Genomic DNA, 16,161 nt, shown 5'->3' with positions numbered 1-16,161 from the left:
ACACGCGTCCATGGCGTACAGCAATGGTTGCCCCTTTTGTTCGGCGGAGTTCCTGAATTATTCCCATCACAATGAAATCATTGGGATATTGTATAGGTTTTTAAACATTTTCACTATATCTACGATACGTGTGATCTCATCTGGGATTATCTGATTCATTAAAATCGATCTGCAACCCTTCCGATCTGGTGTGAGGTTTCGCAGCACGCAGTCTTGAGGAACGCGGAGTAGTAAGTGTTTATAATCTCGATCGCTAAATGGTTGAAGACTCGTGGTGTGGCGAGTTGGGTCACATTTTCACTATTTGAATGCTATAATTATTTCTGTGGTTTATGTATTCCACCTTAACCAATTACTTGCTGAAATACTTAGCTATGAACCCAGATAGCATTAAAGTATGAAAGGTATCACTCAAAACAAGCCAGCTTTCTCATTCCACTTAGCATTTCAAATCTGTTTGTATTTTGTCAACGGAAAGACTATTAATTGGTGGATAGACCTTGTTGAATGAGTGATCAACCTAATCATACATGCTCCATAGCCTCCTAGTGTGGTATCATGTTGGATAAACGTTGTACTGTCATTTAGCTGCTTAGTATCTGGGATTCAGAGGGTGAGGTCATTGTGGAGGGAAACACTGTAGCAGGCTTGATGAACACCTACAGTCAGGCTATGTTGTATGTAACTTGTGAACTTCCTCTGTGTTATTAGTGTTATTTGTTACAGTGTTCAAAGGCTAGATGTAAAATTGTATTTCAAGCGTATACCCTTTTGAATGCATTAACTAGCTGGGTTTTAGCACGCGAATAAAGCTACTGTACTGAATGGAACTGGGTATCAAAATTGAGCTGAGCAGAACACACGTCTGTTCAGATTTAAAAACGCAAGCTAGCTAAATTGGGTAACATTAACCAGCGACATAATATTTTCTCTGTACGCTATTTGGAAACGGACTCAGTGTTGTTGTTTGCTAGCTGTCGTTAGCTTGCTCGCTAACAGTGTCAGGCTGCTGTGTTTCATTGTTTGGAGAGAGGAAGCAGCAAACGCTCAGGCTAACGTTAGCTAAAACCGACTGAATTTAGTCCGTTTCCTAGGTTTGGGATTATTTTCATTTTTACTGATGCCTGTTGTCCCTGTCGTCGATTTTAGTAAAGGTTGAAAGCCAGCATTAATTTATTGCCAAATAGACTGTAACGCGTGTAGCTAATCACACAACAGCAATTGAAGAAAATTGTAGCCAGGAACAGAAGTGATAACATATTAGCCTTCACCTGTTATTGACGAACATAGAGAACATAGATTTGGTTGCCATGGGGAAAATGAGTTTCATGGTCACGTGACTGCAACAAAACAGGTGCACAAGGTGCAGGCAGGATTTGGCTAGACTGCTGTCATTAAAAATGTTACAGTTCAGTGAGAGTAGCTAGTATCTAACTGCTCCATTATATTTTGAATACATTGAAACAAGAATAAAATCCCTGCGTTTGATCCTCCCATGGTCCTCCTTTGCATTTCACCCTGTGTTCCAGATGTAAGCTTGAACAGCATCTGTCCCAGCAGTGGCCCTTGGCACAATGGGGCTGGACTTTGACGTAAAGACATTCTGTCACAACCTGCGGGCCACCAAGCCCCCTTACGAGTGCCCCGTGGAGACCTGCCGGAAGGTCTACAAGAGCTACAGTGGCATCGAGTATCATCTCTACCACTATGACCACGACAACCCGACTCCTGCACAGAGTATGCCCCAGAAGAAGAGGAAGGGACGGCCTCCTCGCGTGTCGCTGGTGGGTTCGGGGGACGGGGACGGAGGTGGAGGTAAGGGCGGAGGGCCGGGGCAGGGGGGGAACACCCCTGGCAGTCCCAACCGGTCGGAGCGCTCTCACTCCCCGGGCAGAGAGACGATGACCTATGCCCAGGCACAGCGCATGGTGGAGCTGGAGATTCAAGGACGCATCCACCGCATTAGCATCTTTGAGAACATTGATGTGGTGTCAGAGGAAGACAGTGATGCGGAGGACCCTCCATCCTCTGGCGGCGGCGGCGGTGGGGGAGGGACGTGTAACGGTGGAGACAGTGGACCCGGAGGCAGCGAGGCAGGAGGCAACGGCAAAGACCGGCCAGACACCCCAGCTGCTAACGGGGGCAAATCCACTCCAAAGTCTGGGAAGCATAAGAGTAAGGAAAAGAAGAAGGAGGGCTCGTCCCATCACCACAGCGCTCCGTCTGGGCCTGCAGTCAAGCTTCCTGAGGCGGTGTTCAGAGAATTGGACCAAGAGAGACCTGACGCCCCTCCACGACCCTCGTCTTACTACAGGTAAGATGATGGTCTTTGTCTGCATTGAGAATTTATTGATAAGTACAATAGCAGGTACGATGAATTTGTCTTTGTAATGTGGTATTGTAAAATTGTAAGTACAGTGGTGTCATGCTTATTGACTCACTTTCTACAAGGACATATACAACTTCATGTATAATGTGAAGGAAGCTGTGTAAGTCATGCATTTAAACAGTAGACTATCCATATGCTCTACTAAATATGCCATCACTGAAAATAAACATAAAAATCCTCAGTATTTACATTCTGTATATTTGCAGATGTATAGAGGTAGTTGTGGTGAGTGAATAGAAGTACCAGGTTGTGTGAGAAATAAGGTTGAGCAAAGACAGCTCGGGTTTTAAATAACCTAAGTAAGTAACAGTCAAAGTGTATAGATACACAGTCAGAAACAAATTGGTGAATGACGCACCACGTTTGCAGTTCACCAGCTCATTGTTGTGCATGTAATGTGAAATGAGTTCGATGTCAAGTTCTGCATACTGTTTGGTGTCAGTGTTCCTTCCTTCCTTCCTATGGAAACCTGACATTTATTTGAATCCTATCATTCACCCATGTTGCTTTTCCCCTCAGGTAGTCCATATACAGCCACATAACCACATTTACCTCTCCTTTCCATCTCCGGGCTTCAGGTACATTGATAAGTCTGTGGAGGAGCTGGATGAGGAGGTAGAGTATGACATCGATGAGGAGGACTACATCTGGCTCGACATCATGAACGACAAGCGCCGCAGTGACGGTGTGACACCCATCCCCCAGGAGGTCTTTGAGTACCTCATGGACCGCCTGGAGAAGGAGTCCTACTTTGAGAGCCACAATAAGGTACCCGATTCACTCACTGAAGTATTGACGGCAGAAACTGCAGGGAAAATGTTATGTGTCCACTGAAGCATTTAATGAATGCACCCAACTCTCCGCCCTCCCCTCATCCTCCTCTCTCCCAGGCGGACCCCAGCACGCTGATCGATGAGGATGCTGTCTGCTGCATCTGTAATGATGGAGAGTGTCAGAACAGCAACGTGATCCTCTTCTGTGACATGTGTAACCTGGCAGTGCACCAGGAGTGCTACGGTGTGCCCTACATCCCAGAGGGCCAGTGGCTGTGCCGCCGCTGCCTGCAGTCGCCCAGCAGAGCCGTGGACTGTGCCCTCTGTCCCAACAAGGGAGGGGCTTTCAAACAGACGGACGACGCGCGCTGGGCACATGTGGTGTGCGCCCTCTGGATCCCAGAGGTGAATGTACACATCACACGCGTGTTCGAACAGCACGACATAATCAAGTTGGTATTGTTTCAGGACTGAGCTGCTGTGCATTCTGCTGTGTTCTTCAGGTCTGCGCTGCACAAGGCCTTCTGCATGAGTCTGCTTTACTTCAGAATCGCTTTAATTTTCCAAGCACAGTGGCAAGGAGTTTGACCTTGTTAATTGGCACTTACACATTTCAAGACTTAGAAGATATTACACAATACAGGATTGACAAACTAGTCACAGGACAAAGCATAACAGAACCTCACATATAGTGCAGACAGGACCTACAGTAGTAAGTAAGTAAGTAAACTTAGTAAAAGTATGCATTCAAAGTCGAACAATTGTTCCAGTATAGCAGCGTTGGCATAGTTGGTCGCAGCGCCGGTATAGTCACAGATGAATTAAGTGCAACTGGGTGGATAAATAGCAGTGGATGCATAAATGACACAAAACACAACCAGGTTAATATAGCCTACTGAATGGCCTACATCAGTTTCCATGTGCGGATTAGCAGGGCTCAGTCAGTCTGTCATCTCTTTACTAGGGTTGGGCAATAGTGTACTTTCTGCTGTCAATCAATTGTCATCGCATGTCATCGCAGATTCCCGATGTTTTTGTCTATGTCAGGGGATGAAGACAGCTGAACACACACACACACACACACACACAGAGTTTGCATGGATTAGGCGTGATGACTTTGATTATACCATAGCTTTTTAAATGGGCAAAGGAAGGGACATTTTAAATTTCAAATTATAGTTTAAGTCCTCCAGTCAAGCAAAAAAGTGAACAAGTATCAGATAGTGGTGTATTCCCAGTAGGAACCATAGTACAAGAGACTCAAATGGGACAAAACCACCTGGAAAATGTTGGCTTGTGTTTATTCACTAAATAGCTTACATTTTAAATCAACTTGAGTTTAAGTTTTTGTCCCCATGTGTACTTCCAGTGTCAGTGATTCCCACAGAAAATGTGTTCGTCAAGGTTAAGTAGCTGACTAACCTAAATACTTAAATAACGCACAGACTTAAGTTTTTCTATCTGCCTTTTGTGTTTAATATGCAGAGATGAAATTAGTTTACATGGTGTTTGAAAAGTTAAATTCATAACAGCTTATCTGTAGGCCAATTAAGTATAGGCTGCCAGTAAATACAGGGAAGAAGGAAGTGCAAATGTTGTTTTCAGTGGCATGAAGGAAATAATTCCAGGTAGTACTTGCTGTGACAGAGCAAAATTTTAGACAGGCTATTCTGACATTATGGCTTTAATTTTAGCCTAAGTTGTAACAACCCTAACTTTATTGAAACGATGTGACTCTGTCTCCCAAAATATGTTCCTTATTGGTTGCAATGTCACTTTTGTCCAGCAGATGTCGTGGTTAGATCCTGTGTTCAATGGCTTTGGCGCCCAATGAAAATTAACTCAGAGATAATGGAGTTTTGGATTTTTTTAGGGCTTTACAGTTGTGTCATGGTGTTCTTTTGTTGAGGCAGCTATCTATGCGTGTCAAGAGACTTGAGCTGGGCAACATTTTAAATAGCCAAATATCAAAGTAATTAAAATCGGCAGGGAATTTGTACCGGCAATGAATTCAGTCTATCGCCGATACCCGATGTATTCCTCCGACCCTACTCTTTGCTCGCCTAACCCTTTGGAATATAGTATTGTACTGAACTGAATTGTGCTGTCTTGCTTCAGGTCTGCTTCGCCAACACAGTCTTCCTGGAACCGATCGACAGCATTGAGCACATCCCTCCCGCACGCTGGAAACTCACCTGCTACATCTGCAAGCAGCGCGGCTCGGGCGCCTGCATCCAGTGTCACAAGGCCAACTGTTACACCGCCTTCCACGTCACCTGTGCCCAGCAGGCGGGCCTCTATATGAAGATGGAGCCTGTCAGAGAGACCGGGGCCAACGGCACCTCCTTCAGCGTCCGCAAGACGGCCTACTGTGACATCCACACGCCACCGGGCTCAGCCCGACCCCTGGGGGGTGTAGGAGGTGCCAGCATGGGTTCCTCCCACAGCGAAGGGGAGCTGGAGGAGGACGACGAGCCCAGCATCGGCCACGATGACGACTCCAAGGGCTGGAGCTCCGAGCGAGCCAAGAGGGCGAAGGCCAAGTCCAGGCTGAAGATGAAGAGAGCCAGAAAGATCTTAGCTGAGAAGAGGGCTGCTGCGCCTGTGGTGTCTGTGCCCTGTATACCCCCCCACAGGTACGCACACACTACCTGTTGCACTGGTATGTGCTTCACAGCTCCAAGGTGGTGAACAAACTTGTTTATATAATACTGTGTATGGGGCCTAGTGGTTAGAAAAAACTGTGCTTCAACACGAGAACCCAGGTTCAGCATACATCCACCCTGCTGAAGTTTGAAGCTAAGCATTTCACATACAGCTTCATCAGGCAAATGGAAGATCCTTTTTTGTATTGAATCCTGGTCCTGGGCCTTGAGTGTGCAGTTACAACCACATATAGCCTATATGCTGAGTTTTTCACTTTAGCTTTGATGACCTCCTTGCAATCTCCAGCACCTTCAGTCGTATATGCTGTGCACAAAGCCTCATCTCTTTTTTTTTTATAACAATAGTGTTTGTTATCCTCCAGGCTGAGTAAAATCACCAGTAACTTGACGGTACCCAGGAAGAGCCAGTTCATGCAGCGACTTCACAGCTACTGGACCCTGAAGAGGCAGAGTCGCAACGGTGTTCCTCTGCTGCGCCGGCTCCAGACCCACCTGCAGTCCCAACGCAACGCTGACCAGATCCCGCAGCAGCCCGCGTCACAGCTTCCTTCGGTACCTTGTGTTACTGTATTATGTAGCAATTAATTGGAGTGTCTTGTTACCGTGATTGCCTCATCTGCTTGCGTAACATGTTTTTGTGTATGTGCGTGTTGGTGCTGCAGAGGGACAGCGAGGAGAAGCAGTCCGCCTTGAAGGAGCAGCTGAAGGCGTGGCAGAGGCTGAGGCACGACCTGGAGAGAGCCAGGCTGCTGGTGGAGCTCATCCGCAAGAGGGAGAAACTCAAGAGGGAGACGGTGAGACACTTGATACATTTCTAATAGGAATCGCTAATAGGAATCAAAACCTTAACTCCAGCAGTGGCGGTACTCCTCTACTCACAGAGCTTTATAGGGCAATCAGACACCATCTCAGTATTTATACAGTACAATCTACAACCCACTTTAGCTGTTTAATCATGAATTGCTTTCCATTTGTCTACTTTCCTGCAGTCTGCCATTCACTTAATTCGGCTGCAGACAGCCATAGTGGCCCAGTACTCTCCTATGCACTCACATACAACAGACACACACACACACACACACACACACACACACACAAACACACAATCATGCACAAGCTCAGGCTCCATTTCTTGCAGTTTATCTTGTACCACTTTTGATCCCTTGATTTGTTAACCATGTTTTATCTCTTTGTGCCCTTTGGTTTCTGTGAAGCACTTTGTGACAGATGTGTTTGTTAAAAGCACTTTATAAATAAATTGGAATTGATTTTGACCACACACACACACATACACACTTCTCTGCACAGACTCCTCATCCCCATACTTAAGTTCTTCAATTATCAGGTGTGTTTGCATTCTGTCTTAAAGGTGTGTGTGTGTGTGTGTGTGTGTGTGTGTGTGTGTGTGTGTTCAGATTAAAGTGCAGCAGATGGCGCTAGAGATGCAGCTGACTCCCTTTCTGGTGCTGTTGAGGAGTACATTGGAGCAGTTACAGGAAAGAGACACTAGCAACTTTTTCACTGAGCCTGTACCCCTGGCAGAGGTAAATGCGCGCGCGCGCACACACACACACACACACACACACACACACACACCAAAGAGGTGTGCATATTCACTTTAGCTATGGTTCCACTTGTCATTTCGATGTGATTTTTGAAATCTGACTCTAAAATGTGGATTTTATGAGGTCACATCGCTGTATGTCCACACTTGGCCTGAAAATGGCTGTTGTTTGTCTCCTGTGGCTGTATTTTAAGTGGTGTCTGTATATCTTTTTTTCTGCTTTCCCTTTCCAACTCTTTACATCGCTTGTATTGTGGCTGGATTGCATCCAGACTGCGTAGAATTCCAATCACAATGCAAGTCTGACCACTTCATATCTGATCCAATAGCAATGTGAGCAAAATCTTTTTTGTCCGTCCAGACCTGTCACCTAATGTGTCTTGGCGTAATTGGATGTTTAATGTTGAATTAAAAGTTTAACCTCTGTCTAACTTCTTCACACTCATATCCGTACTCACGATTCACTGTACAAATACATATGGTCATTTAAACACACAGGTCACTCCTCTGCCTGTTTCTTTACCCCCCACTCTCCAGGTACCAGACTACCTGGACCATATTGACACTCCCATGGACTTCCAGACCATGTGGAACCTGCTGGAGTCCCATCGCTACCTCACCTTCGAGGCCTTCGAGGCCGACTTTGGCCTTATCGTCAACAACTGCCTCAAGTACAACGCCAAGGACACGGTCTTCTACCGCGCTGCCCTGCGGCTCAGAGAGATGGGCGGCGTGGTCATGAGGACGGCCCGGCGCCACGCTGAGCGGATAGGCTTTGACTACGAGACGGGCATGCACCTGCCCCGAGAGCCAAGCCCAGACAGCCCGCACGACCGAGAGAGAGACAGGGAGAGGGAGCGGGAGCGGGAACGAGACAGGGAGAGGGAGCGGGAGAGGGAGAGAGAAAGAGAAAGAGACCGACCATTGTCCTCCAATGAGGAAGGTAAGTGATGCCTCACAAGTCTCTGCCAGGGTTTTTCCTACATCGGGAATTTTTTGGCAGCCACCAAGGTCTTTTCCACTAGCATCAAAGTCAAAAACTGAGGGAGTGACAAACCACTTCAAACTTCAAATTATGTATTTTTGGCCAGCAGTTGGTGCATGTCAGTCACACCATTCAGTAGTTTGCTAAGCAGAAGAAATGGCAGCAGAAGGCTCCTCATTGGTGGTGTACACTGGGCTCCAGACTATACTGCTTGCTTGTCTAAAAACAGAAACTGTATCCAACTTGGCAACTTCATCACTAGATTTAGGGACCCCTCACCCCCCACCCCCAAATACTTTCTTGAACAATGAACATATTTTTTTGAAAACAATGAATCCCAAAGCATTTGCCAACAAATCCAGGGTCTGCAGGTCCTGAAGTGTCTTGAATTTGATAACCTACATTCAAGGCCCCAAAAGTCCCTGTCAAATAAATCCTTCAGTTCAGTTTTAGAGATCTTAAAAATGTTGTGGTTTCTTGGTTTGCTGTGTTTTTTTTAGTTAGGAATCAGCCCATTCACATAGATGGTGTTATATTTCATTTTAACTGCCATTAAAATTGTGTTGACAAGTCTTTGATTAAATTTGATGAAACTTGCAGACATGCTGAAATCAGGGCAAATGCCATCCACCTTTCTGCTAGTTTCAGTCATATTTTCAAACTTTGTTCCTTTACCATTATTGTCTTTCTCGCTGTCTCTCTGTGAAGGTGTTTAATAGCTCTTTCCCTCTCCATGCCTCTTGCAGACCTGCTCCTGCCAGAGAACCGACGCCGGCTGCCGCTGGAGGAGCAGCTGCATTTCCTGCAGTCGCGTCTCGATGAGGTCAGCTCGGGGAAGCACAGCATCGGTCAGTCCCGCAGGGCCAAAGCCCTGAGAAAGGAGATGACGGTCATCAAGAGGAAGCTGGCCCACCAGCGGGAGGGGGGCTCTGGTTTGGGGCCCAGGGACTCTGTGGGAGGAGACCGCGGTTCTTCGCTCCCCCACCACCCCTCCTCTACGGGACGCCACGATGAGGGGGGAGAGAGCAGCAGCCAGGAGATTAGTGGCAAGGGTCAGTCTTGGAGGATGTATTAATAATTATAACCACAGCCACAAATAATAATGTATCTTATTTTATTATTATTATTTTATTTTATTTTAGTTTTCTTGTAAGTGCTACAAGAAAAAAAAACAGAAAAATAAGCAAAAACTGAACATATAAATAGATGAATAAAAATAAGGGTACGGGTAAAAGCATGTTCATGTAACAATTTATTTTGACTTTGTGTATTGTATACATAACCTAGAGAGTATACAGATTGTAATAATGCATACACACTCCCGGCAATGTTGTACCCTATTCATTACATGCTGAAGGCAGATATAACCCTTCCTGTGTTGAAGGATATGAAGTCACAGTGATTACTGTTAGTTGTTCATATGACTCATATGTCTCTCTCACTCTCAAGATCTGAGTGTCTCTTCATCGGCCTTGGCTCCAGAAGTGGGCCGTCGAACCTCTGTCCTCTTCTCCAAGAAGAACCCCAAAACGGCCGGACCCCCCAAGAGGCCGGGCCGCCCCCCCAAGAACCGGGACGCCGGTTACGGCGGGACGGGGGTGAGCCCCAGCCCTATCGGCCCCCCTCAGCTGCCCCTGCTGTCGCCACCCAGGCCGAGGAAGAGACCCCGCAGCCCCCACAGCAGCTCCACCTCTGAGAGCGACAGCGACAACGACGACCTGCTCCCAGGTACAGCAGCATCATGCAATGTTGAGTCACGCGCGCTTACTTGTGTTTATGCACACATAGATACTAATACATAGAACCTTTTCACTCTGTCTCAGATTTGCCAAGTAATGGTTTTGATGGAGGAAACCAGCCGGTAACGGAGAGCTTCCGCGTGTACAGAAATGAGCGGAGTCTCCCTCGTTCCAGCTCCGACTCCGAGTCCACAACCAGCAGCAGCAGCAGTGCAGCTTCCGACAGGACCAGGTGATTAGTATACACACACATGTGTAATAGTTCAACAGGGCAATAAAACTCGAGAGGGCGTTCATTACTGTGATTATGGATATGATGTTTGCAGTAGTGTTGGCATCACTCAGGTAGCCATAATCACAGTAAAGTACATCCTCAAGGGTATTATGGCTTTTATACAGTGTTTTTAGTAATGCTATACTGTACATACACAAGTATAAAAACTAGGAGAATGCAAGAGAGATCACCAATAAACAACCAATAAGCAACCAATAAAGCACGACTAGCCGTATTTCATGGTAATAACAGCATGGTTAGAACACATCTTTGACCAATTAGATTGCTTGACTGAAGCTGCCTGTTGTATAAAGATATATGAATCTTCTTTTTAGCTAGCTGACTGACTTCCCTCCCTCTTCTCTTCTCTTCTCAGTACTACTCCCTCTAAGCAAGGCAGAGGCAAGGCGTCGTTCTCTCGCTCAGCCTTCCAGGAGGACAGCAGTGAGGAGACATCAGGCACTGAGAATGACTCCTACTCTGTCGGAGGCTCACGAAGCGTTTCACACTGTAAGCAGATTCTCACACACTTGAGCACACACACACACACACACACACACACAGATTTCAGTACATACACATTTGTTTCACTTACTTGGGGTGTGAGTCTCTCCTTACAATGATTTGATATAAATCTCGATACATAGTTACAGGAAAGCTACAGTATGTTTGAGCAGATCACCGATTCAATATGACTGCATTCATTTTTTATTTGATCTGATAAGAATTCAGTGTGAGGGAGGCCAATGCAAAGATAACTAGTTATGATGTTCTTATTTTGACATTTTACTGTGACAACATAAAAGAACTTTGCAATTTTACATTGTTTCAGCGAAAGGGAAAATTTGAAAGATGAAAACCTTCATTCCACCCCGCCAAAAATAATAGGGCAGATTAATCCTTATAACGTAAAGCATCCAGATAGAAGCACAGTATTCCTGTAAATGAAACAGATTGTGACAGATTGCAGTGATAGAAAAGAATGCAGTGGCACACAAAGGAAGGGCAGCTAGTAACGTAACGGAGTGTGACATGTAGGGAGTAAGAAAGATGTAAAAAAAAAAGAAACGCTAATAGACAAATCAATATTCACGACGGCCGAAACAATTTGGTAACGACAACTCCCCCCATTACCTTTACACGTTCTCATATGTTTGAATTGGTACATCTGTATCTTGCACAACTAGCCCAGTCTCTGAAATTCAGAAACAGATCACCGTTACACCCCTAATATTTACAAAAGTGTCAACAAGAGAAAATGCACAGTCTGTCAAGAGAAAATGCACTTCTTTCTTTTTTGTTGTGATAAGCACTTATCACAGCATCACACGCACAGAACCTTCGTTTAGCTAGAGGTGAGATTTCCTAATGCTGACTGAGTGTCTTCCTGTTCCTGTGTTGCTGCCAGTGGTGCGGAGCCGGAGCCGGTCGGGATGCTGGATGACCTCTGATGACTACTCCTCTCTAGATGCTCTGGACCTGGTGTGGGCCAAGTGTAGAGGCTACCCCTCCTATCCTGCTCTGGTGAGACACACTTCCACCAGTGTCGATCCATTATAAAATAAAAAAAAGTATAGACATCTGGCAGATTCATGACCGCTTCTAACTGTAGGTCTAACTCTTCTGCCTGTAGATCATTGACCCTAAGATGCCCAGGGAGGGGGTGTTCCACCGGGGCGTCCCCATCCCCGTGCCCCCCGTGGATGTGCTGAAGCTGGGGGAGCAGATGACCCTGGAGGCCAGGGAGCACCTGTTCCTGGTCCTCTTCTTCGACAACAAGAGAACCTGGTCAGTGCATTGGTTCATCTTGTCCACTCTCTTCTTCATCCACTCATTCTCATATTGTGTTCTTCTTCTTGCATGTCACTCCACACCGCTTATCTCTTTCTCTCTTCTACTTTCATCCTCTCCGACGCGCTCTACCTTAATCATAAAGCAATGTTAAAAACATGAGACGAAGCACACGTGGCTTTTGATGTTACTGGATGTGTGCACAAAGCCGTAGCGCTACAAGTTCAAAGGAAACTGCGCTCTCAGTACTGAAGTGCGAGAACACGCACGGCGCCTTAGCAGAAATAGGCCAGACGTGGTTTGAGAGAATAGAGGAGGAGGGGAAAAACATGCTGTATTTTAGGTCATAGTGTGCAGCACATGTCAAGTTATTTTTGCATGTAACTCAGAAATGAAATGAAATGCAGTCTATGAGCGACGTGGTGAGAAAGACCAATGTCACTGACTGGCTTGGTCCTTCTCAGGTCAACCACTTTGAGTTGATGCCCTCTAGAGTGCCAAAACTCAAGCGTAAAAGAACCAAAGACTCATTTATCCCAACTGTAGTTAAATTGCTTAACTTGCACATTAAATGATTTAGCTTGTTATGCCTTTAGAAAAACTTGTATTGCAATCTAGCAAGCTGTTAACTCTCTGTCTGGTCTTATCAACTGATCTTTGTCTGTGTAGTATGTGTTGTGGAGATGTTACATATTTCATTGTGCATCTATTGCATGTTTTTACTGCAAACTAAATTTGCAAACACGCTATCCTGTGTGTGTGTGTGTGTGTGTGTGCAGGCAGTGGCTCCCGCGCTCCAAGCTGGTGCCGCTGGGTGTGGACCAGGAGCTGGACAAGGAGAAGATGCTGGAGGGCAGGAAGTCCAACATCCGCAAGTCAGTCCAGGTGGCCTACCACCGTGCCATGCAGCACCGAAACAAGGTGCAGGGAGACCCCAGCAGTGAGACCAGTGACAGTGACTGAACACATACACACACACACACACACACACAGACACAAACCGCATGTGTTGGTCTTTCCAGGTGTTTTCGTGGTGTGTGGGATTGTTTCTCAGTTGAGAGCCCAGCACTACGTCCCAGAACAGAAGAAACAGTGCCAGTAGCACCTAGTGGAAAGCACATCCACTACACAGTCCCCAAGACACACACACACACACACACAAACACAAACACACAAACACGCACCTTGCCACATACAGCCGTATTTAATCTGACATGTAAAATATTGTATTTAAGAGAATTGAAAAAAGGATATTAATAATGATAATGGAAAAAATGATACTATGTCATCATGATTCAGAATATTCCTTGTATGTGGTTGATATATGTTTATGAACAAGTGAAATGATGGTCTACAGACACAAGAAATGAACGTAGTATCACACTATGATGCATACACGCAATCTCTGCCTCTCCCTGTCATTCTCACATATACACATACATTCACACATGTCATTTTACATTTGAACAGGGAAATGCATAAACTGTACATTCGGATGCACACGCTGCATCTGAATCACTCCAGCACGTCTTCTTCACGTCAACCACCACCACCCCCCTTCCCCCCAAAACCCCGGTGCTAGTGTCCAGTCATTTGTCAGAGGAGCACAAGGCGAGGCTGCACACAGCCAGTCAACTGTGAGCAAACCAATTTCCTGTTATTTATTCCGCTTACTCATCTTAATACTGTCCACAGGCTTGTTTCATCATGGACTACCGCTAATCACTCCAGCGACACGCGGCAACATTGTGCAGTCCTTTCGTCCATCCTACACTGTGTGTTTATCCCGTCTCCTGTTTTTACGATTTTTGTTAATGTCCGTCTGTGTCATGCAGGCCGCTGGTCAATGAATAATGAGGACTAATTGAACCACATGATCGCCTCACTGTCTGTCTTAGTCTCAGGCCGATGGCTTTAGAACTTTTATATATACAGATTGCATAAAGATAGAAGTTTAATAAAAAGAATTGAGTTTTTTACACTTCTTGGTTGTGGTCACTGTGTGTCTGTGTGTGGAAGAGTGGAGAGAGAGTTCAACCCTTGAACCCATCACCAATCAGCATGAATACTCTGTCTTGTTCCTTATTGCATGCTGGGAGGATTAATGTGGAATATCCCTTTGTGCTGAACAGAAATTCTTACCCGCCCATAACTTACTTCCAAAGAAATGGTGAGTCATAAGTGTTTCTAGAGAAATATTACACTCTTATGTATACTGACAGCATATAGGTTATCCAAGACATTCAATGAGTCAGCTTTCATGCAATGGAGAGGGCAAACCTGTGCTTTAGGAATAGAGAGGTAAACTTATCCTTCATTTAATATGGTGCAAGTATGTTTGGCGTCTTGAAGGCATACATATCTTGCACTCTTCATTAGGTCCTCGGGCTTGTTTCACCCTGCCTGGGGGAGTTAAATTACAGGAAATGTCACAGCGTGAACACAAGTGGGGCTTGTGCACAGACGTGACTGAGATAATTTATATGCTGGGTGTGGGTGAGTGTGTACAATGCTGGGAACCCCTGTGTCCTCAAGTGCTGCTGCGGCCGAGTGCTTCTGTTGTGATTCAGAGGGTGTGACAATGAGCGTGGAGATACAGGCAGGATGTTAACATAAGTGCTTCACACTCTGGTTCTGCAGGTTTCCCGCTCTGTGCCATGTCCTGTGGTACATGTAACACAGGCTCACGTGACACTGGTTCTACCGGTCCCTCAACCTCTTTACTATACACACACACACACACACACCACAATGTCTCATGAGCTGACGCCAGCTACAACTTTTGCACTGATTGTGCGCGTGGTTTATAGGCTACAGAAGCTGCACAAGGACACAAAACCAGGTATCAACTAAGCCGGTCAGTAGGGCGCTCGTGGATTTACCTGGTTTTGAATAACAAAGACAAAGATCTTGTTTTTTATACTGTAAGAGAGTCCAGACAGCTGACCGAATGGACAGAAGCCCCTGTTGTGGTCGCAAACATCAATATCCAACTACAGTACATGTTGGGCTGTAACAACTGATAATGTAATAATTACCAGATAATGTAATAACTTGTTAAATTGTAATAACATATTTTTCTAAATAGGTCAAAAATGTAATAAAACCTGTTAAACTACAGAATAACATCACATTATAACATCAACCTGTGATTTTTTTTTCCATAAGGTGTAGGCCTAATATATTTTTAATGTTTGAGGCAATAATAATATTTACTAATTGTGTAATAAGTTGTGTTATTACATTATTTTTGAGCTATTACACAATTAGGCAATATTATTATGCTCCAATATTATCACTTCATCAGTTAAAAACATGTTACACCCCATCCAAAGTAATGAAATCTCTTGTTAATGTTGTGATGTTACATTTTCCATCAATTTAATACATGAACAGGTTTTATTAACATTTTCAACCCACTTAAAGGCACATTTTATTCATTTCAGTTGTCAGTTGCAACATGGGCTCATTAGACTCTGATGACAAATGCCTAATGACCGGTGTGAACTTCCTCACCCTACGCCAGGGTGTTTAATTCTTTCCACATGCACGAGAAAGATCCCCCACCTAACTAAAACGCCCACTCACCACAGCTCTCCCTCATATGTCCTCACTGACTAAACAGCTGCGACCAAAACAACACCTATCGGGGTGAAGATGTGTCGTTTCCTGCCCTGAACAAACACTCTGTTAGAGCGTGAGTGGAAACAAGTGATAAGATCAGCCAGGGATTAAGATAGAACAGACTTACATGGGAGATAACATCATGGTGTTGCTGAAACCAGTGTTTCTCTTCATTCAAAGCCATGTTTCTGGGCAACCGTGATCTTTCAATTCATGTAACTGTGGAACTGTAACCGCCACATCTGCTCTGCCCTAGCTCTGTACACACACACACGCACACACACACACACACACACACACACACACACACACACACACACACACACACACACACACACACACAATACTGCATTCAG

At 45.3% G+C, this 16,161-nt stretch overlaps 1 protein-coding gene across 1 annotated transcript; it reads left to right on the top strand.

The window, feature by feature from the left end:
• Positions 1-20: 20 nt before the first annotated feature.
• Positions 21-14,224, top strand: brpf1 (bromodomain and PHD finger containing, 1). Its single transcript, XM_071924535.2, has 16 exons — positions 21-230; positions 1,530-2,314; positions 2,968-3,157; positions 3,280-3,567; positions 5,281-5,798; positions 6,191-6,380; positions 6,491-6,622; positions 7,244-7,372; positions 7,930-8,335; positions 9,124-9,429; positions 9,827-10,105; positions 10,201-10,348; positions 10,767-10,900; positions 11,799-11,914; positions 12,024-12,178; positions 12,961-14,224. Exons 2-16 carry the CDS (start codon positions 1,575-1,577, stop codon positions 13,142-13,144), a joined length of 3,915 nt encoding a protein of 1,304 aa, XP_071780636.1. The 5' UTR covers positions 21-230; positions 1,530-1,574; the 3' UTR covers positions 13,145-14,224.
• The last annotated feature ends 1,937 nt before the right edge of the window (positions 14,225-16,161 follow it).

Source organism: Centroberyx gerrardi, chromosome 14 (assembly GCF_048128805.1).
Source record: "Centroberyx gerrardi isolate f3 chromosome 14, fCenGer3.hap1.cur.20231027, whole genome shotgun sequence".
Classification (NCBI taxonomy): domain Eukaryota; kingdom Metazoa; phylum Chordata; class Actinopteri; order Beryciformes; family Berycidae; genus Centroberyx; species Centroberyx gerrardi.
This window is presented reverse-complemented; position numbering and strand designations above follow the sequence as displayed.